At 30.8% G+C, this 24,240-nt stretch overlaps 1 protein-coding gene across 5 annotated transcripts in view; it reads right to left on the bottom strand.

Annotated features, from left to right (window-relative positions):
* LOC148302006 (agrin-like) overlaps positions 1-24,240 on the bottom strand; it is a 241,554-nt gene that overhangs the window by 206,798 nt on the left and 10,516 nt on the right. For all 5 annotated transcript variants that reach the window (XR_015838714.1, XM_088272297.1, XM_088272298.1 and 2 more), the window contains exon 2: positions 11,935-11,970. Coding sequence is in view for 4 of the 5 variants with exons in the window: in XM_088272297.1 (XP_088128423.1) it covers positions 11,935-11,970 (36 nt within the window). In the remaining variant the exon portion in view is untranslated. The remainder of the gene's footprint in view (positions 1-11,934; positions 11,971-24,240) is intronic.

Raw genomic sequence — 24,240 nt, 5'->3', positions numbered from 1 at the left:
ACCAAAAAAGTCTCAAATTTCTGCAAACATTGAAGAACAGATAATTGATTGATTTTGATAGATTTATGAGTCTTCGTAGTATACATATCTATATATGTGAACAATATTTTTATAATGCATGTTATTTATTATGAAAACAAGTTTTGAAATTATTTTTATTGTAAAAGGCTGATCGTTAATTATCAAGGTTTTTTGTTGCTGTTTTTTTACACGGTGTTTGTTTAAAAATAAAATTATTGTTGATTTGGTTTCTTAATAATTTTTACACACCTATAAATTTATATTTCAAAGAGTATAATATGATCAATAAAAAAATATTAATAACACGTGATATAAACTCTGTTTGTTACAATTTTTCATATAAGTATCACTATACCTACTTCGTCTTTATTAAAGTAAAAAGAAAAATATAAACATGTTGTTCGTTAAAGAGTTTTAATGCAATACGTGAGGTTTCATCATTTTTTTGTAAATCAAAGTTTCTTATAACGTAGTTGTATGACAAGAAAAACATCTCTCTTGGTGGGATTAAACCTGGCTATCTTAAGTCTGATCACGTAACATCCCTTTATTTTTCGGAATCTTTACACAATGAAATACTTAGCGTCCTGTGAAAACTTTGAAATTTTACGCCCTCCTCTTGTTGAACCAAGAAATTAGCTGGAAGCCTCCACGTTCATACCTCCAAGACACGGTGATTCATATCGAGCGAGCAGTGCGAGTGAAAAAACGGATCATGTTTAAATTACAAATTTCTTGCAAACAAGTATTGTAAGTTTGCTATAAATTGAAATTTAGTAAAAAAAATATCTCTCGAGACAGATTGAACGAATTTGTTGTGATCCCTAGCTACAATTACCTATATCTCATTCATTATTTTCCCATATGGTATTCATATCTTTTACTATGAAGTTTTTTTACGTATGGAACTTAGTGCCATAAAATATTAACTAAGAAATCAAAAATCTTGAGAGAAAGGCTGACAATGAGTTAATACCACGTAAATCGTATGCGGTGCTCTAAGCACTATTAAATATGGAAAGGGAAAATAACATTTTTTTTATTTATATTGACGGCCTTTTTTTCCTTTATATAATTCATATTTGTTGCTTTCACTAAGGACGTTCATTTGAATTTTTTTAAATCACATATTCTTCTTCCTCTAACTCTTAAATATAACTTATCGTCCACATACATACTACTGCATAAAATTGATATAAGGTTTAATTGATCAACAATCTTATACAGCTCGAGAGATCGATCTTCCCCTTACCGTACAGTTAAGGGTAATTAATATATAGTTTAAGATCAAACAAATATTGATTTTGACAACATTAAAAAATGAACCCGGGACTTGATAACCAAATGCACTAACCACAACACTACGGAGGCAGACTAGCTATGTATCATGAATGAAATTATGGAATTAAAAAAAACATTATAAAGTTATTTATTATAAAAATTATAGTATCATCTTGTACTGATAAAAAAATCAGTTCATTGACTTTTTGTTATTTTATTGAAAAAAGATATTAACGGACACATTACGTACAAATTTCAAAATTGGTTAAATCAATTATTATAAATTGTGTTAAAAAATCGTTTTTTAAATTTAAATTTTGAGTGCAACCTCACTATGAATAAAGCACAAGGGTAGGATACGACGTTTCAGAGATTTTTTAAGGGTCGTGATGGTTTGGAGGGGAGTATGAGATGGAATCTTACGTCTTACTGCGACAAGGATAAGGGATCCCAATCTCAGAGTGGAATCTTGTCAGTTTTGTGGAATAAATGTTTTTTTCTCGCTTCCCAAATTATGAATCGACTCGTTTACATCATACTAATTTAAAAGTGACAGTTAAACGTTAACGAAGTTTATTATTGAAGTTAAAGGAATGCCATTTAGTACACAAAATAGTTATCACCGTTTTATCATCGGCAATCATCCTAGATTACAGAGAATAAAAGTAATAGTTTTTTTAAATACTCGTTCCAGTGAAAATATTAAATATGATAAATGTACGTATATTTTTTTTTTTAAATATATTTTATTTATTTATTGAATATTTTGTATTGAATAAAAATGAATTAGCAGTTTTATAGTTAAAAATTAATATTTTCCAAATGAAATTCATCAGAGATGGGAGAAGAGGTTATTCATTTTATAGTCTGACCGTTTAACAAAAAACGAATTACAGGAAAATTATATTCCATGACGAGGAATGAAAAGTTTTCTCTCCAAAAAAAAAGTAATATTGTAAGTAAATATATTTTTTATGTAGAATATAAAAATTCAGTTTGAAATATGTACTTATAAAATGACCATTTATTGTTTTATTTTGCAAATCAACTGTGACATTAACATTTTTCCCTATAAAATAAAATCAAATTGATATTGAGGTCAAACTTTTATCAAATGTTAAAATAATAAATTACATTTTTTACATTGAATTGATTTGACAAAGATTTTTCCGAAGGATATTGAATTACGAAAGATTAAAACTGGCGTGATTGGTCGATTGATACAAAAGTGGAACGGAGAAGGGTGGCACTGTGGACTTAGAAGTCAAACAATACGAATCAAAGTGCGGTTCCAGTGTAAAGAAATACAAATCACAATTTGAAGAGGTGAACATGACTTGAACAAATGATCGGGCTTTTCGGCTCTTTGCAGCCAGCGATCGGGAAATCTGGTTTTGCTGGAAATGAACCCCTAAGACGAGGGTGGCCTTCATCGAAAGCCTTCCCGCGGGGTGAGTTATGTGGCTGCCGAGTTAACAGACAGTGAAATATGCGGTGGCTAGTTCCGCAAACGTAAACCTGATATGCGACCAGGTAAAATTATTTGCGAAACATGACCTTTTCACGTTGACCTAATTGTTTTATTTATTATTTAATTACTGGGATGAAAAGTAAAAGGGTGCATTAAGAATAACTCGTTTGGTATCATGTTTTATAGAGAAATTATAATTTGAACTTATGATGACGAGTGAGTATGAATTTTAATAATATGTTATTTATTGTTTTGGCATTCACAATATGGATGATTAATAAAAAATAAATCAAAATTAAAGGTCTTTGAAAATGACGCGGAATGCATCGAAACACGTGTTACAATAGATTTTAAGAAATAGTAATATTTACCAAGTAAAACTTAAATTAAAATAAGCTAAAACACTTGTTAAAGTGTTGAAAACTTTTAAAAGATTAAGTCCTTTAAAGGAATTCACAACATTTGATAGATATCTATTGCAACATTTATAAAATATAAAAAGCAAAAAAAAAAAGTTAAGTAAATACTAATACAAATCTAGCAATTTCTGTAAGAATAAAGTTTAAAAAGCATTTGGGAAAAAGTTTATTACTTGTTAATAAATTTATAAAAGTGGTTTAAGGTTGTTTTGAAAATACAAGAGGATTTGAATAAATATTTTTTTAAACAACGTATTTCTATTATTTTGTAAATATTGTATGAAACGTAAATACTAACTAGATTTATATATGATGTAATGATATAAAAACTACTTCAAATAGTCATTTTTATACCTGAATCTCTGATTCAAAATGAATTAATTATGACCTAACTTGTATAATTTACATTGAGAAAAAAAACTATAATACCTCAAACACTATTTGTCAAATAAGCAAATTGTAATTTTTAATTTATTTAATGTGAGTACGTGTCGACAAAGCTTACTGTTTACATCACCAAAAATAAACATTGTTTTCCCGTTTGGTGAGTGAGTCACAACATAGCGTAAATTGTAAACAAATAATGTAAGAGTACACCTTATTAAGAGACATGACATTTATATAAAATAGAATAAAAAAAAATAGGTTGATGCATAAGTAACTTCGTATTTTTGCGTAATTTGTAGTATATTTCTTTTACCAGCTGTGTGAACAGTTGCTCTTAATGGTGTTTTTGTATTAGATAAAGGAGGGTTTCTTCCAACATTTTATTTAGTTTACTGTTGGTAGTTGCGCTATATAGAGCCCTTGTGAACTTTTTAAATGTCAGAGAAAAGAGTGCATATTCGACACTTTTACTTTTTGAATTCGATAAAAGCCACAATGCAACTGAGGCAACTAAAAACATACACCAGAGGTGTTCGAAGCAGTCAACGATGATTTGCTAAATTCAGATCTGGGAATTATCAACAGCTGATGAAGAAAGATCGGTACGCCTTTCAACCACCGAAGATGATGTACTGAAAGCCATACTCGAAGCGGATCCCCGTCAAAATATCAGACATCGCATTGACGATGAATATTGATTAATCTACGGTGGTGAAGCATCTGCATCGCATTGGAATGGGTTCCAAGTACGATGTGTGGGTCTTGCACGAATGGTCACCCGCGAATCTGTTAGGCCGAGTTACAACATGTGTTTCCTTGTGTGTGAGATAATAGCATGAGCCTTTTTTGCATCGCCTAGTGATGGAAGATGAATGGGTTGTGTATAATAATAAAACAAGGAAGCGACACTGGGCCAAGCCAGGACAAGTCCTATTAAGCACTTAACACGTTCTTTGCATCTTAACCTGAAAATTTAAATTCAAACGGGATATATAAGTTGACAGAAAATACGTAATTAACTACATTAGTAAAGTATATGCGAAAGGATCAATTTTGTTTTCTTGAAAAAATACTGTGTTAATTATGCATAAACTAATATATTTTTGAAAATGTACTACATGTTTTGACTCTTATCAGTAAATTTTCATCAGTAAAAAGTCCTCCTATCAGTAAAAAGTCTTTGTTTTTAAAGAATATTTTACCTCATCTAATATTTTGGGTTTTTCGTAAACACAGTAAATTAGGAATACTCTATGGTAAAACTTTTTTCCAAAAACTCGTCAAAAATGATGACAGTTTCTTGCCATACGAAAACTAAACTTTTCCAAAGTTGTTGCTTTGTGAATACATTCTGAATACCAACAAAATGTTCATAATGGAAGCTGACAACAACTTTGTACTCACACAAATTGGTGATTATTTTATATTACACATACATTTTGGTTTAAAAACAGCCCTCTAAGTGATATTTATACGACAATTTCCGAGGTTTATTTAATAAAACGAGAAACATTTACCAGAATTAATAATTGAACCAACATTATTTTGAAATTTACTTTGTAATTAGTCCGATTTTGTAAAAAATATTTGTACGTACTAAATTTTAATTACCTATCCCGTAAATACTGTTTTCAATTTAATAGAATCGAGTTTTTATTGCGATTTGTTTAAAACAAAACAAACTTAACAATATTTTGAGTGTGTCCAAATACTTGTTCACAAAATCTCAAAATGTTGTAGATAAATTATCTCGTCAAATTATAAGCTTAAATAATAAAAATGAAAATGGTATTTTCTGGCGTTTCTCATGTGTGTGATTATAATCCAGGATTCGGACCTTACATACAAATATAAGAGTTTCTGCTTAGTAAAAAGGTTCTTTACATCTCACCAATATATGTCTCTAATGAAGTTCTAGTGATTCAAGAACAAGGTTTCTAAATTGATTCATATATATTAAACTTCCGAGAATTTGAGTAGTGTGGTTGTCAATAATGGGTAGAATTGGTGAATGTTACACGTGTGTAAAATGATCACTTAAACAGGCCTATGACGGTCGTCAGACCGTAAATGCCCAGACTTCCATATTCTTCTTCATCTTTGATGAGATGTTAAAAAATAATATGAAACTTACAATAAAAAAACTAAAATAAAAATTACCAACTAACCATCATAACACTTCTCCACAGGGGAAGACAGAAAGAATTTAAAGCCACACTGATCTGTCTTTGCAAGAAATCTTAGCTTCTTCCTTATTTACGCCGATTATTCTGATTCCTGACCTGACGACATTCAAGTTATTAAAATATTTGATCATATCTAGTTTTCTTCGGTCTTCCTCTGCTTTTAGTACCTACATTTACTTCATAAATATGCTTTATTATGCTTTTCTTGTAAATAAATTCTCTTAGAAAGAAATTAAAAGAATATGACGTTACATTGGATTTCAATACAAGAATTATAGAAAAATAGAAAAATAATATCAGCATTTTAAAAGCACTCGTATAAATGATATATGCATACAATAATATAATATTTCACCACTGTACATGAGGTAGTTTACACGAAGCCATTTAAGCGTTAAACTTGTGTACACACCAGTAATATAATTGTAGATTAATGACCTACATTCACAAGTATCGAATACTTTTGTAAATGGTTAGACGCTGTTACTGTTCTATGAGTCTTAAGATCATACATTATTCAAAATATTCATTTATACTAGACTATTCTCATATATTCTTTTAGAACAACACTGCGCGTTTCGGGTGGTTACCTTAGCCCAAAATACAGTGCCTACTTGCTTATCCGAATATAAACCGTGCAATGGGTAGTCCGGATTAGGAAATCGTTCGGATTACCGAGAGTTTTGATTAAAAAAAAAGTAAATTTCGATTAACGAAAATACTAATTATTTCACATTTTTAATATGGTGCTGAATTCCTCAATCTGCACCCCAATGGTGCATAGGGTACTGCATCATATAAACGGGGTGATACATTGATCGCTAACACATGAAGGAAAGGTGATCAGTCCTCCACATATTTAAAAATTACTTACAACAAACAAAGATTTTTACTTTAGCTTGAAAAAAATAAATTATAATGAAACAACGAATCTAACTGGTGTTCAAGGGCTAAATCGCACATTCATCTCAAAACTTTTAATTCTGGACGACTTTGTCAGCGGATTTGATGGCTATGTTGAGGGCTTTCTAGGCTTAGAAGGTGAAATTTGAATGGCATCAGCTGCTCGCTGTCGTTAGAACCACGAAATAGTTAGGATTAGCGAGCTGATACTATAGGCGCAGAACAGGACATAGGGCGAATGCACCGTGAGGTATGTGACAAAAATATAAAAGTTTCGATGACACGACGCAGCTGAGATTAGTTTAACGTAACGGTATTTAAGGGTAGTTCAGTTCATCCAACTGTTCTCAAGTCGCATTAAGTTAAATGTTAATGTGTCGTTTGCCTCAGGGGAAGGGAAGAGAGAGGAGTACTACGCGAGGGGGGGGGGGACGTCCCATGGGGGTAGTAAGTCTTGTTAGTAGCTACGAACCGTATAAGATACCTGACCCCCACTCTTGCCTGTCTGAATCTCTGGTTTGCGGTGTAATAGGCACCAAGGTGATAATAACCGAGTTATACCAACAGATAAAATGAAGCACACAGTAAACCCTAAATTTTTATATGAAATTAGATTTTTTATTGGTAAATACTATTAAATACAATTTCTTAAAATCTATAGTATTCACCAGTTCATACAAACCGTATATTATAAAATACCTGACCCCAACTCTTGCCTGTATAAATCACTGGTTTGGTAAGTGTAATAGGCACCAAGATAATAATAACCGAGTTATACCAACAGATAACATGAAGCACACAGTAAACCCTAAATTTTTATATGAAATTAGATTTTTTTATTATTGGTTAATACTTTTAAATACAATTTCTTAAAATCTATAGTGTTCATCGGTTCATACGAACCGTATAAAATACCTAACCCCAACTCTTGCCTGTCTAAATCTCTGGTTTGGTAAGTGTAATAGGCACCAAGGTGATAATAACCGAGTAATACAAAGGTATAAAATGAAACACTGAAAAAATTATAATTTTTTGTTCAAAATTTTACTTGGTTAATGCCACAATTTCTTAAAATCCATTGTGATACGTGTTTTAATTCATTTCGCATCATTTTCAAACATCAGTTCATACGCACCGTATAAGATGCCTGACCCTAACTCTTGTCTGATTAAAAGTCTTTTTTTGCGGTGTAATAAACACCAAGGTGATAGAAACCTAAAAATACAAAGAAACATAATGAAACGTCTAGTGAACTATCCATTTTTAATATAAATTTTACTTGGTAAATGCCACAATGTATAAAAATCTATTGTGACATGCGTTTCAATGCATTCCGCATCATTTTGAAATACTAAAACAACCGACAAGACACACAAGGTGGCTTGGTGGGTCTCTGCAAAAAAAAACGTTTCAAAAATGTATAAATTGTGATTTAAAAAAAAATGTATAAAAAACCACTTACAAGCAAATAACATGAAAAAATTGGGAATAAATAAGCTTGACCTGATATTTTAAAAATTGAGTCATATAGGTAAAGTCATAGATTTCAAGCCGCAAGCTCATGGTTCAATTAACACTTCTACAAATCTGATTTATACTAACAATACAATATTATTTTTGAAAAAATGTAGAACTAAAAAAAAACAGATAATAATTATTTGAAATATATATTGAGGTCTCACAAATTCATTTAACAAAAAAAAACATGCATATGTACGTATATAAAAATAACAGCTCGAAATCCAGAAATAACAAATAACAATATTTAAGGCCTCAACGTATCTCGCTTCTCATTCCCACGACGCGACGATGCATGTTGGTTATTTATAAAATCAGATTTCTCAATGAATCACACAATACAAGGACGGTACCCAAATTTAGCAAAGTCACTGTCTGTTTAATCTCACTTAGCCTAATGTCTTGCCCCGTTCCTACTTACCTCCCAGAATTCTGTAGCCCTAGTCCTACACTCCTGACTAACGTTAATCTCTGCTACCGGAGCGGATTATAATTCAACCGAGTTTTACCAATGCATTAGGTAAGTGATTTAGTACATAATAACGTAAACAGATGGACATTACTTGGGATAATCCCTAGATTCTCAAGTACTCAAATCAATACAATTTTTTATCGTAATCAAATTGCTCGATAGTTTTCACTACAAAAATGATAAATTTTATTCAAATACAATAAATATATATACATAGGAAAGTGAATTGAATGAGTGAAAAATTATCGTAAAACAAATTTATGAGGCGAGTGTGATTTGTATAGAAGCAAAGAAAGACCAAGTAAAATTTGGTATAATCGAGTTTTTACAGATGAACATTATGTACATGAGATAATCCTATGATTTCTAAGTATTGAAATCAACCATTTTTTAATAGTAAGCAAATTGGTCGACAGCTTTCAGTACTTAAATGAATTTCAGTACTTTCAGTACTAAAAACAGTTCTTATTCAACAAATATACATGTAAACAAAGGTAAGAGACTCAAATGAGCGAAGAAAGTATTGTAAAATAAATTTTCGAGGCGAATGTGGTTTGTATAGAAGCAGAGGAAGACCGAGGAAAACTCGGCATGATCGAGATTTCAAATTCTTGTGGTTCAAGTGGTCAGGTCATGAGTTGGCATAATCGGCGTGTATGTTTGACGAGATGCATGAATGTGGAAGAGGCGAAGATAGTTTGCAAAGACAGATTGGAGCGGCACTCTATTATCTCTGCCTGAAATGGCGTGATAGAAAGATAGTTCTTTTTTTTCAATAATTTTTTTAAATTGTTGAATGTGCTTTATTTAAAAACAAAGGGATGAAAACTCAATTTTATTTAATTGAAAATAGTACATACGTAATGATTTATTAAAACTTTCAGTATATGCATGAAAACATTTTTAATGTGTGTGTATAGTCCCTCGAATTCAATACTATCCTAATTCGATTTCGTTCTTATTCATATTTTATGTTCTTGCGAACTGATTTTAGTATGCAGAAAATTCTTACCGCAAAATAAATTAAATTTCAGTTATTTAAACCTTAATTGCCTCCACTGTATAAAATTTCCTTACTTGTAATAAGGATAGTTCTGCATTCAGGTGACGTTATTACCTTTTATGTAGGTTTTGAAAACCATAGTGAAAAACATTAAAAAGCTTGGAAAATTCATTTCTATCTGAATAGAAATTCATCGAAAATGTCATTAAATTATAATGATAACTTATCATAGCATCTTTTTGTCAAAATCAATTGCGACCTTTACCAAACATTCATTCTTTATTCCACTCCATCTAGATTTCGAATACTTTGTGTGTAAAAGGCCAATAAACATGAAATCACAAAAGTTACACGCGATTAGAAAATAAAACTTAATAGACTGTGTTTTCAGTGCAGATGTCCCATGGAAATATTACGGGCTTGGGTATTCGAACATCCCTCGGATTTTGGGCAAGGTAAAGTTATAAGATTTAAGATACAAGAGCTTATGCGTAAATCACGCATAACTTTAGAATACTGGCTGTTTATTTGACGGGTGAAATATTTTACCGGCGTCTCCGAACAATACTTAGAGTTCTACCTAAAGCTCTGTAGGGTCTCTTTGGTAATTTATAGTTTCAGCGTAAATTCATTAAATCCGATTGTTACAAAAGAAGGCGCATAGAATTGGAATTCAGCGAAGATAATCTCAGGCCTTTGGTAAATTTAAATAAGTGATTCATACGTATTTTCATTTTCCATTTTATCTTCTTCATCTTCTAAAAGCCATTATCAACATCCAACGGTGTAAAAGGGATGATATCGAATCGATGCAGTGTTTATTGGTAATTTCTACATTCAGTCACAACACCCCACTACTTCATCAACTGCACTGATTACGCTTTCCCGAAAGGGTTGAGTATAAAATCGATCTTTCATGTTTAAAATTCATACATAATATGGCTCCAGAGTATCTAAATGAGCTGTGTATTCCAGAGGAATAACGTCTCAGAGTTGGATTGGCTACAACAACTGCTACAAGTAAAATGATCTTACCAGCTCGCAACCAGCGCATTAAGTTGTTCGAGCTTGTCTTTGGTGTCGCGAGATCGATGACGTATAATGCTCTTCCACCAATAATTAGAAATAGTGAAAGAGAGAGAGAGAGAGAGAGAGATAATCTTTAGAAAAAGTAAAAATGGATTAATTTACTTAAATGTTTCCATTATCTTATTTTCTTTAATTCAATCACAGTGAAGTGCCTTTGAGGTAGTATTTTACGAAAATGACTCATAAAATATCCAAATTTATTATTATTATGTGAAAGCAAATTTATAATTATTTAATGTCCGCCTCCGTAGTGTAATGGTCAGCACGCTCGGCTACCGTTCTGGAGGTGCCGGGTTCGATTCCCAGGGGGGGTAAAATAAATATAAGTGATTTTTTCACTCTAATATTTATTCAATATTACCCTGGACTGGTACCTGAAGTGGAGGGCTGATCGCCTTCCCTTCATGTGTTAACGATCCAGATAACACTGCGTTTAAATGATGCAGTGCCCTATGCACCATTGGGGTGCGGATAAGGGAACTTTGAGTCTGATATGAAAGCATGATCTATGCTTCATACTTCAACAATAAGTAAATTTGAGTTGGAGAAATCCAACTATAAGTAAAATTTTTGCATGTCATGCTAAGATGTAATAAACTAATACAATATTTATTAAAGGTGATCTTTAGATAACCATTCCATTTTTTTATCTTTCTCTTTAGCTTAGGTGACTTTATTTTGTGCAAACAAAATACGTCACATTTGGTGTCCATACATAGTTAGGAAAGTTTTTTTTCTTTAGATGTTGACAAAAACGGGTTTAAGATGATTGTGTTTTGTAGTGACGTTATTTTGATGTTAAAGTTTTTTCGCATTTTGCTGTGAAAATATTGGGCAAAATAAATTTTCAAATATAAAGAATGTTTTTTGGGTACACATATCCATAGAAACATGCAAAAACGTCTCTACTGAGACAAAGCATCTATTGTTTTTTTACAGGAAAAAATATGGAAGTCTGGGCATTTTCTTATCATGTACTCTCAGTTAAAAAAATTGAACTATAATTTTAATTAAATATCATCTGTTGGGTGAATAATCTAATTCTTATGAAATCAAATATATTAATACACTTTGTTACAAAAACAACAATAACAAAATTGCATTAATATCGATAAAGGTTTTGATCTAACAATATTGGTGAAAATCTCCTACTATCTAAAATTATAATGAAATACATTTTTTACCTTCTGGTAAGGGTTGACGTGGTTTGTAGGTCATATCTGAAACAAACAATAAAATGTTTATAAGAAAAACATATTGTTCAAAACAGAAAACATAATTTTATAAAGCAATGAAAAAAAAGCTAGATACAAATACATAATTCATTTAATTCCCACATACAAAATCATTAAAATCATCGTCGATATAGTATTGCATACTTCATAAAGTAACCTGACGCTTAGTTTCAATAAAGACCTATATAAGCATATTACCCGTTTTCATAATAATAAACATCAAGAGTGAATCAAATCAACCAAATTTGGATTTAATCATTAGTACATTACTTTTATACATTACCCGAGTTATTTTAAAGAGCCAATCCTTGTTAAAGTCAATCATATCAAAGTATATTCATATTTTTTATTGAATGTGGTAAGTAAGGGTTTGATTTTAAAATATTGTTATTCTTGTTTCATTTTCTCTTCTTATAATTTATCTATTTATCTATTTTACCTTTTTAAATATCTTATTTTTATTGTACTTGATATAAAATGAATATGTCTAAATATCTTTGTTTTTAAAAGGGTCTGTACATATTTATAAATGAGAAATTATGTAATTGCCCATAATGGGTTTAGCATAAAACTCATGGAATCACTAAAGGCATAAACATGTACGTTAATATTTTTCAGATAAAAAAAGGATAGTGTTAAATCCGTAACTAAATCAAATACGGGTTATTAAATAGAGAAAAAAGTAAAATAAGTGTTTATTGAAATGAAAAAAATAAAAATAAATCAGAAAACAGAATAGGAGGCTGTAGATTACCGCTTACAAAATGATTTCAGGTTGAAAAACTCTCAGTCGTTATTTTTCCCACCAAGTAAAAAACTACCCAAAAGCGAAATGGAATGCATCACTGCTGAAGCGCTGAAAAGTGACATTAACACCGAAAATGAATAATGACTAGCGTTTTTCCTACACCATTGTTCGACTAAAAAGATCGTCGGAGGCTTAATGTTATTTTTATCAACAGAATGGGTTTCAATGAAAAAAAAAAACCTAAATTTTCACTTGAACAAATTGCGCTTTTTCGCTTTTTTTAATATCAATTATATCCGTTCTCGTGCGGTGGGCGGATTTGATGAGAAAAGTGATTTGTGAAAGGGGTGTGAACAATGTTTTTACGTTAAAAAGGATGTTGAATAATTAATCAATTTCAAGAACGAGTAAACAAGATTCTGATTTTAAAATATATATACTCTAGTCAGCTCAAACACATTGTTTAATCTACACAACATCCTGAGGCTTTTGCCTGAGTGATTACAAATAATGTATCAATTAATACATTCAGGATCAGATTTATATTATCATTAAATAAAATTCTCTATTAAAATTGAAAATCTTTATATTCATTTACTTAAAAGTCCTATATTTATTTAACTATTTTATGTTTAAAAAGATATTGCAATGTGTAAAGAGTGTTATATCAAGGAAAAAAAATACCGGAAGAACTGGAACAAAAAGTCTGCGGCAGGGATTATCATATTTTATTAATAAAACCGCTTATTTATTTTCTCTCTATCAAAATATGAATAATGACAAAATTAATTACATTTGATAATAATATAAAAAAACTTTTTCTCCTAACCCATATCCGATCCAAATGGTGCATAGGGCACTGAATTCCATCGACGCAGTATAATATTGATTGTTGATTATGAGGCAAAATGATCAGTGCTGCTCTTCAGGTACCGGGCAGGGCAATATAAAAAAAAAATCAAATTTTAAAATCACTCTAAATAAATTTACATTATTCCCTCTAGTAATCGATCCAAAGATCTCCAGCATACTAGTAGTACCACTCTAACTGCAGTGACAACCGAGGCGGTTAAAAAATAAAAATACACTATTTTTTCGCTACTAATTATTTAAAGGGAATATCATGAATTTATAAACTTTTTATGTCGTTGACTTACTTTTAAAAAATCATTTTGTATGATTAAAAGTAACAGTAGTCATCCGAATAAAAGTTACGGAATCTCTCTCAAAGCGTAATTACATTTTTTCTGTTAAAATGTTAATGAAGAGGTACGGAAGTAAAATGTTTTTAACGTAGTGGTCCCTGATGAATCCCCCTGCCCTGCGGAATAAATCACCGGAGAGCGGCTTATCATCCCTTCCAATGTCCAGGATTACCCCCTTTCTATGAGGCGTGGACCGTAATGAATAATTTTATTTACCTGCAACTTTATTTATCACAGTTGGTCGTGTAAGATTGTCACCTCGGGTGCCGTTATGCGTGTCAAGAGTTAATTCTACCCCCGTTTCGGGATGTGCAAGGGTGCTCGAGATACCACCCTGGAATTCGAGAGACGTTTGAAATAATATGCTTACTTAGCTTTACTTCAGTGCAAAAAATTATGCCGATTTCCATGACTTTTGTTCAGAATCGAGTCACTCAGTGAATTTTTAAGAAACACAACATCAACAAGGTTTATTTGGGATTTAAAGTTATTTTAAAAAATCACCCATTTACTCAAAATTGCATGATTTTTGCTCGGAATTCAGTCAATAGTGCACTTTCAAAAAACACTGAAGGTAATATTTGCCTTAAAAAAAGAGGAAAATATAAAAAATAAAATAAAAATATATATTTGGTTTATTTGGAATTAAAAATTATTTTAAAAATATCATCAATTTGTTTCAGTACGTAATTGTAAGATTTAAAAGAGATGCGGGTAAGAAATCGTTCCTAAAAAGTAATTTTACATCCCTTAATAATATTTACGTAACCTTTTCCCTCCTTGTATGACAAATAAAGTATAGGGATCGCACACATGCACGGTACGACCTTAATGTAAAAATATCATAAGAAAAAATCTTAGATTCCGTGGCTATTTTTTTTTGGTTATCTTCATAAAGTTGAGTTTTTGTGGGTTATTCAGTTACTCGTACCGACGTTTTTAATTAAATTGCTGTGCCTTTCATTGCGGCAATTATTTAGATTTAATTTATATTTGTTATAAAATTAATACACAATTAGATACACCCATTGAAAAAATCGGTGGATGTGTATGAGGAGGTGCATGTTTGTGGAAGAGGCGAAGAATGCTTGCAAAAACAGAGTGGTGTGGCATTCTATTATCCCTGCCCAACCCTGCGGGGAAGCAGCGTGATGGTTAGTTAGTTACAAAATATTCTTAAATTTATTACTAAACACATTTGAATGGACTTAAAAAAGGGAATAAGCAATATTACCCTGAACTGGTCCCTGAGGTGGAGGAGTGATCACCTAGCCTTTATATAAGTAACGATCAAAATAACACTACGTCAATACGATGCAGTGCCCTATGCACCATTGGGTAGGGATAAGGGTTAGAAGAATATATATATGTGTGTATGTGGGTGTTCTTCATAATTTTATTTCTTTATTATGTTTTCCATGATAATCGTTTTAAGATGAAATGAACACAATTTAGAAAGTAAATGATTTCTCTTTTTTGATCTTTTTTATCCATTTTAAACATGTTGAGTACACATTTACCGAAATTCGTCTTGAAGGACACATTTGTATGTAAATTGAACATATTCCTTATAGAATATTCCGCCCTTCGGGGTATTATCACCTCCGCCCCTTGTAGGTTTCATTACATCCCCTGCAATATACGTCCCAGGGGGTGACAGGATGACTACTGCTACTCTTAAACCCACACAAAGGTGTCCACGATGTTAAACTGATGACGCGTGTGAAGCCTACTACCCCTTGATTAAATTCAGCTACTACCTAACTTCTTGCATATTATTTAATGAAGCACTATCTTCACTAATTAAAACATTACCTTATTTGAAGCAGCTTTAATAAATCAAGCTGCTATACTTTTAAAAGACAAGAGATATGTGGAATCAGTTTTCATGTCATTTTCAATGAAATAAAGGAAAAGTAAAATATTCTTAAATGATTAGAGAAAAAAATGTAGTTTAACATTTTTACTGTCACCATTTCTTATATTTATTGTTGAAAAGTAACTTTTATTATAGACGACACTACGTGATAAGTAAGAACAGAATTTCATTAAAACTTTTTTGGATTTTTTTTACTGACATAAGGTGTTGAAATTAGAGGAATTATTCATGTTTTTTTTCTATTCTAAAATAAATATATGAATATAAAGATAAGTGTTTTGAAAAAAAACAACATTTTTGAGGAACAATAATTATTTTAAATTTTAAACTATTTTAAGAAGTAGAATTAAATATAAAAGGAATATACTTCCAACCATTTAAAATGCGAGAAAATTATTTATGCTTCAAGTTTTAGAAATGATAAAAAGAATGAAATTTTAAAAAAGGTATGAAATTTGTAAAAAAAGAAACATATGACAATTTAAAATCAACGAATTATAAATTTAAAATCAACGTAGATACAACAGTTACAGGTTAAAAGAACTCTTGATCTTTGATAATGAAAATGGTTTTCAACTAACATAAAATACACATATACTTGTGAATGCTTATAGTATTTAAGACTTGCCAAATTTTTTATATCAACAATGAGCAAAAAGCGTAAATTTTATTTAGGTAAGGTGGATCCAAGCACCCACTTTCTGATGGCATTATTTGGAAAATACTTGTATGAGTACAACAAATACATTGTTGGAATGCTACAAAATGCTTTCTAACACAATATGTTTATTCCGAAAAGTCTTTGTAACGAAGTTTAAGCAGTGTTTATTTTGAAATGCAAACAAAAGAATACAATGGAAAACTAATTAATGAAATACAAATATCTTCATTCTTTACATGTCCATACATATATAAGGACTTTCAGATCACTTTTTATGTTTCAGGAGTCTGCTGAATTATTCTACAGAGGAAAGAATAGATCGGAAATGTCAAAGTCCGAGTTCATTTCGCTAATAGCACTCTACCTTTTGTTGCGGCAGAACCTACAAAATTTACTTGAATTTTGTCCCATACTATCCTTTTTACGTTGACAAAAGATTCATTTGTGGGAACTGAGGTAAATTTGGAATAGAATTTGTATCTAACCTAGTATCGTGAATCGCTGACACGAAGATGTTTCAAAATAATTTCACGGAAAACATTAATTCAATGAAAACTAGTACATGACAATGCATATCACATACGAAAACTGAGTTATCATCTCCATACATTTTCTACTTAAAATATTAGTAGGATTACTTTTAATTTAAATGATAATTTTTCTCTTTAAATTGAGAAATATTTGTGTTTATGTAAAATACATTTTCTTCATACAGTTTTCGTAGACCTAAGCGGTAGACCGTTCGTATACCGTTATTAAAGGTATAAACCTCTTAAGAGCACTTTGAATTAGTGGGCAGACAGTACTTGTATAAATTCAACACAGTAAAATTACAATTGTAGAGGTAATTTTGATAAGTATTAAGTAAACGCCAAATCTGTAAATAGTACAGGAGATTATTTATAGATTAAGCGTTAAGCTTGAGGAATAAATAAATAGGTTGATTTAAATACAAAAATGGAACACTTACCACATATAATACCACTTTTTGAGTTTATTAATGTAAGCCTGACTAGTTTCGAGAAATACAGATGTTATTATCAACAGGTCAAAATACAAACTAATATTTGTATTCACAATATTTTGAGTGTGTCCAAATACTTGTTTAAAACATCTTTGTTGAGATGTCAACAATGTAATGTTTGTATTTTGACATGTTGATGAGAATATCTTTAGTTCTCGAAATTAGTCGTTTAAAAATAATAAAAAAACAAAAAAAAAGTTTTTTTAATAAGTTTTTGATTTATATATTTAAGTTTCAGGGTAAATTTATAATAACACTCTCCTTATCATTCGTCGTTTATTTTGTGTAATCCTACGTTTATTGGTGTGTTAGTAGTATTACACAAAGTAAATGATGAATCATAAGGAGAGTATTATTATACCATACGACAAAGTTATCATTGCATTTAATATACAAAATATAAATTTATAATATTTCTTAAATGATCATTTTAAGGTCATAAAAGAATTTAATACATCCTTTATATTTCATTATATTCAAGGCATAAGCCGGATCAAATTTTCTACCTTCGTCCTTTGCTTGAATACCCATAGATTCGTTTGAAGTCAACGAGATTTTACAAAGTTTCAAGTACATAGAAACGAAAAATACAAAAGAACCACTTGTATTATCCTTACACATACACACAATTCTTACATTTCTTTGTGCTTGGACAAAAGTTCAGATTGAATCGAATGCATGCCTGAATATATTGCTAGAACCAAAAACGTCGAACAATATAAAAGGGGTCACTACAAACTGAAAGAAAATGCAAATGATCCATTTTATTCTTGAGGAACTGAAAAATTGTGCTGAATTCTATTATTGGTTGTGAATAATAATTATAACGTACTGAATTGAAAAATTCAAGTCGTGGCAAACGCTCTAAAGTAAAAATTTAGATACTTGTAACATTTTTTTTAAATACATGTGTCCATTTGAGTGGAGATGTGTTCAATAGATAACTGTAATTTTATTTTTAATTTTTACATCTTAACAGAGATAAAGAAGAAAATAGAAATTTGAATATTTACAGAGTACACTCCCTTGCATAGACTGTTTTAATTGATCAAAAAATAACTGCTTTATTTCCTCGCTCTTCTGCTTCTTTTGCCGACCATATTTTCCTCATAAATTTGTTTTTATATTCATTCTTCGCTCATCTGTTTCAAACCCTTTAACTATACCATCACACCTTTCTTAATTTCAATATGATTATCTCAGACATACATTCAATCTTGATATCACCATTCAAACATTTATCATACATAATTTAACCGAATATAATTAAAGAGATCGCATTTTGACTGCATTTAGTCTACGTACTTTCATCCCTCTTTTGCCAACTCCATGCTTAACTTCCATAGATCAAGGTTGCACTAGGACTCCGTTGTGCACTGCCAGTTTAACTTTCGCTGATAGCCTTTTATTTGCTATAAATTATTTCAGTTCACCATTTACTCTGTTCTCTGTTTGGTATTTGCTCTCTTTTCTATATCGTTATAAATAATTCCATATCTGGAACGGGAATTAAATCCCAAATATATAAAATTATCTACTTGTTCCAAACTCCGCGCTTCGCTTCCATACATTTGGGTAGACACCAGAATTTCATTGTTCACTGTCAGTTGAGCTTTCGCTGAAAGGTTTATATTTGCAAAATCTGATTTCAGTTATGTCAAATAAAAATAAACAGTGTTATGACTGCGATATATTGGATAATTAGGTTTGTCAACGTATAATCAAATATCAATTCATTTGAATATGGAGTCACTCTGGAGTAATCCCCAAACCATGGAAATGCCGACGAAGAAGCGTAACAAATTTAATTAAACGCCATATAGCGGCACATACGTTATGGAATCACGATTCTACAGATAAGCGAGTTTGTGCCCGTGCTCCCATTATGCAAAATGACAGGCGACTCTCGACTATCAATACCGCTCACGATACGGCCATAAGCCTTTATACGTCTATGTGTTAGCTATTATGCTGCCTGTATGGGGATGTATGATCGTAATACAATCAACCCCATACGATTGCCGGAGTTCCCATGGCGTAGATCGCTGAAGCTTTTGGCACCATCAAACAAGGATTATAGGTGAATCGGACTACTGCGTTCGTCATACCGGGAGATGTACATGCACACGTGATGGAGACAGACGTGCTAACCTCAAATCGTTAGCAAGATAATTGGATATTGGTGATTACGAGTTTCTAGTTGCCAGGACTAAAACCGCATTAGGATCATTGTAAAACAAATATTTTGAACACAATTTAGATATTTTCAAGTAATATTATTTTTTGATATATCATCAAAGATGAAGAAGAATATGGAAGTCTGGGCATTTACGGGGCTGACGATCAGACATCCATATTCTTCTTCATCTTTGATGAGATGTCAAAAAATAATAGGAAAATAACTCCTGTAATTGGAGATAATCCAGATTTTGTGAACAAGTATTTGGATACATTAAAAATATTGTAAATTTAAGGTAAGTTGAGTTAAGGTTTTGGATTATGGATTAATATGATTGAGTTAATTTAATCTACTTCCATCCAAAGATATTGACTTTTACATAATCGAAAAACTATTATTCATAATACACTAACCTTATATAAGTATTACAAGAACGTGTATTTTAAATGTGATGCATTAAAAATGTAAGTCCTATCTACGAAATTATTTTTTTAATAAGAAATATATTTAACTATAGAATTTGTCAATAAAATCTCAATGTATTCAGTGTTATGACACAAACTCTGGCATATAACAGGATGTGAAGGATAATTGGGTTTGAAGAATTTTACCTTTAAGGTTAACAAATATATTTTTTTTACAAATATGATGTCAAATATCAAGTGAAATGTTTCTCCTGTTCGTTAAAAATTACGTTGGCTTAAGCAAACTAGTGCCAGGTTGTATACGTAAGCACAGGGATTCACAGAATTCCAATTTCCATTCGAATAAAAGCACAGATGCTTCGTTTCTGTTGAGAAACGCTAAATGTAAATTTTTAAATAGTATAAAGTATTTCAATAATAAACAATAAAATATTTACAACATTTTGAGTGTGTCCAAATACTTGTTCACAAAATCTGGATTATCTCCAATTACAGGAGTTATTTTCATATTGTTTTTTGACATCATCTAAGATGAAGATGAATATGGAAGAATTGGTGAACGTTTCACGTGTGTAAAGTGATCACTTAAACCAGCTTATGACGGTCGTCAGCCCTGTAAATACTCAGACTTCCATGTTCATCTTCATCTTTGATGAGATGTTAAAAAACAATATAATAAAATATTTATTTATTATTAGAAGAAAAGTTTATTTTTTCACTTAAAATATTCATTACTAAGAAAAATTAAGGCAGTCTTTGTTAATTTAGATGTTAAAATGCAGTGTCCGATAGAATTAATAAAAAAATGGGAAACGTAATGCAGAGAGAATAATATGTAAGAAAAAGATAAGACGTTAGTGCATATAGGATTGGATATATGGTACATACTCTTTCTTGTAATATTACTCAATTAAATTATTTATTGATTCGGCATTAACTTTGTGGAATGATATGATTATTTTAATTAAATTAAACACTTGAATAATCCACTGAATTGAGTTTTATTTTGATATTCCGACTAGTTTCGAAAACGACAATTGTTTTCATCTTCTGGTACAAATTAAAACTGTCGTTTTCGAAACTAGTCGTAATATCAAAATAAAACTCAATTCAGTGGATTATTCAAGTGTTTAATTTAATTAAAATTACTCAATTAATGTCTAAAATAAAGGCAGTATGGTGCTCAAAAATTTGAAACAGAACAAGATAAATTTATATCTAAATTAAATATGAAGTCAACGTATATTTAAAGTAAACCGAACACGAGACAGTCAGAATATGATAAATGGTAATCCTAATAAGATATTCACAAAGCCACGTGTTACATGCTCTGTTTCCTGTTGTATAATATCGCATACCTACATCAGAAACACATATTACAAATTCATATGTGAGTATTGTTCGGCCAGAGAACGGAAGCATTTCCCAAAAGACAATTCAAGCACGATTTACGAGATATTAATTTATTACAATAGATAGCCTTCAGGGAAAATTAACAATAACAAGAAAATTGTGTATAAAAATCAACGCGTATAATTTTCAGCTCAAACAAATTTAGTCGAATACCAAAGTAAACAACACACACACACACACACACTTATAATAGATGTGTAAGCAATCTATAGATGGATTGAAAAAACTTTTATTTATCAGAGGAAAAAAGTGTCTCTGTTAAATAAGAGCTTTTTCAACCCCACTTAAGATAGTATAGTGAACTTATTATTTTTTTTTTAAAAATTAAACACTTGTTTTAAACCACTTAATGAGTTTTATATTTATACACGACTAGTTTCGAAAACTTGCAGATGTTTTCATCTACAAGTAAAAATTAAAACAAATGAAAGTTAATGCCAAATCAATATATAATATACTAGTACAGCGTCATAAGATAAATGATGTACATTTGAAAGAGTTGGATTTTTTTTAGCTGTGTGGTTGTCAATCATGGGCGAATGGGTAAACGTAGCATGCGTGTAAAGTGATCACTTAACCAACCCATGTCAGGTCGGAAGCTATTTTAATACCCATCTTCCATATTTTTTTTTCGTTTATGTTAAGATGTCAAAAATGTACAAATTAATTAATACATTATTTGAAAATATTAGCATTTCACTTGAGAATATTTTGCAATAAATATGTTGATAAAACGTATTTTAATATTATACAAATTTTGATATTTGTGTTACTTGAATAATCTTTCTTAAAAATGTAGAATAGGGACGTAAAAGTATTCTACACTTTGTACTTTATACACAAGTTCTCTCCAAGAAACATATTTGTATTTAATTATGTTTTTAATGATGTACGAGTAAACGATATGATTATTTTATGCTTTGAATAGCTTTGATAAGTTATGTTGGCTTACATACTTCCTGTTCCACTAATTTCCGATACATTAAAATGTGTACTTTAGCAATTATCTAAAATATCTAAAAAGCATTATGAACACAATAAGTAAGTAAAATAACATGAATTATAATTTGATTATCGTGCTAAGATGTTGTATTCCTAAGTCAGTTTACTAACTTGATTTGGAAGTTAATTAAGCGAAAATTACATCCAACCTCTCTCTCTGCTAGCGCTCTCCTAATATTATCACTCAAAATCAAGCTAATTCGTTTGTACTCGAATCTTACTGAGGCTGATTTAATTATAAACATAAACAGTAATCTGTGATTACAGTTCCTTTAGTCAAAGATGGATTTGGGCGAGCATTTGTCCTGCAGACGCTGGCCGATGGTTCGATACCCACTAATTTTAATGTTGATATTGTTATGTACAGGTTTCTTACTTCAAATTGAACGCCTTACAAATCAAATTGGACGTTGAAAAACATGTATTGTAAATATATTTTTATATGGATAACACCGTGTGATAATAGTGTTTGAAAATAACGTTGAATGCATCGAAATACGTGTTACAGTAGATTTCCATAAATACTAAGTACCAGTATGGTATTTACTTAGTAAAATTTAAGTCACGACATATTATTAATAATTTAATTATTATTTAATGTGGTACTCGCAAACATCCAATGTAGATGGTGATCGGCCACGCGAGGGCCAAGACTTGTCTCCGCGCACATTTTTTAAAGAATATACCAAATAAATTGTTTTTTGTGCGGAATAAATAATAAAATTAATCTTTTCTTTTCAAAACCATATTTTTGTTCAAAAGAAAAACTCATTTTTTCAAAATAACTACGGTGTTTTAAGCAACAACAAAAAAAATCAATTACGTTAAATGTTCTGGTCTATTTTAATATCCCGCCCTAAGTTCTGTCCGCCTCCGTAGTGTAATGGTCAGCACTCTCGGTTACCGTTCTGGAGGTCCCGGGTTCGATTCCTAGGGGGGGTCAAATAAATATAAGTGATTTTTTCACTGTAATATTTATTCAATATTACCCTGGACTGGTACCTGAAGCGGAGGGCTGATCACCTTTTCTTAATGTGTAAACGATCGAGATAACACTGCGTTTATATGAAGCAGTGCCCTATGCACCATTGGGGTGCGGATAAGGGTTTATTATTATTTATTTATTAAGTTCAAAATTAGTGTATTACATAAGATGTTTCGTTTCAAAGCATTTACTGAAAAAAAGTATCCATCAAACATTTTATATTAAGACATTACCATGATAGTAAAACACCGTTTTACGATAGTTGAGATTTAGTACTGGTTTTATTCGATGTTTAAAACTCAACGCAATTGTATGACCGTTAAAAGCAATTAGCAAAATCTTATGTAACTTTTCATTATAGGTAAACGTAATAACAGTTCATGATAACGCCTTGTTAAAACTAAGCATTGTAGATTTTATGGTTGTGCGTGTATTTCGGAACGGCACGGTGGAAAATTTTCGACAATTTATGCGTTGTATGGCCGCAAAAACATTTATAAAAATATTGCCAGCACAATGTTTACGACTAAACACAATTTTACGGCTTAATTAAAATTACGAACACCTACTCGCTTACAGCATAAAAAATAATTATTGCTAGTGAACTTATAATAGCGCTTAAAGGATATGAAAAAGAAATGATTTACTCGGTATTTTTTTCTGGATAATTATGAATAATAATTGTAAAAAGTAAACGATAACAAGATAATGACAATGAAAATATATGTGGCAAA

Source organism: Brachycentrus maculatus, unplaced genomic scaffold (assembly GCF_059751285.1).
Source record: "Brachycentrus maculatus isolate JH-2025_06_01 unplaced genomic scaffold, ASM5975128v1 h1tg000493l, whole genome shotgun sequence".
Lineage (NCBI taxonomy): Eukaryota > Metazoa > Arthropoda > Insecta > Trichoptera > Brachycentridae > Brachycentrus > Brachycentrus maculatus.
The sequence above is the reverse complement of the archived record's forward strand: the minus strand, read 5'-3'. Positions and strand labels throughout refer to the sequence as shown.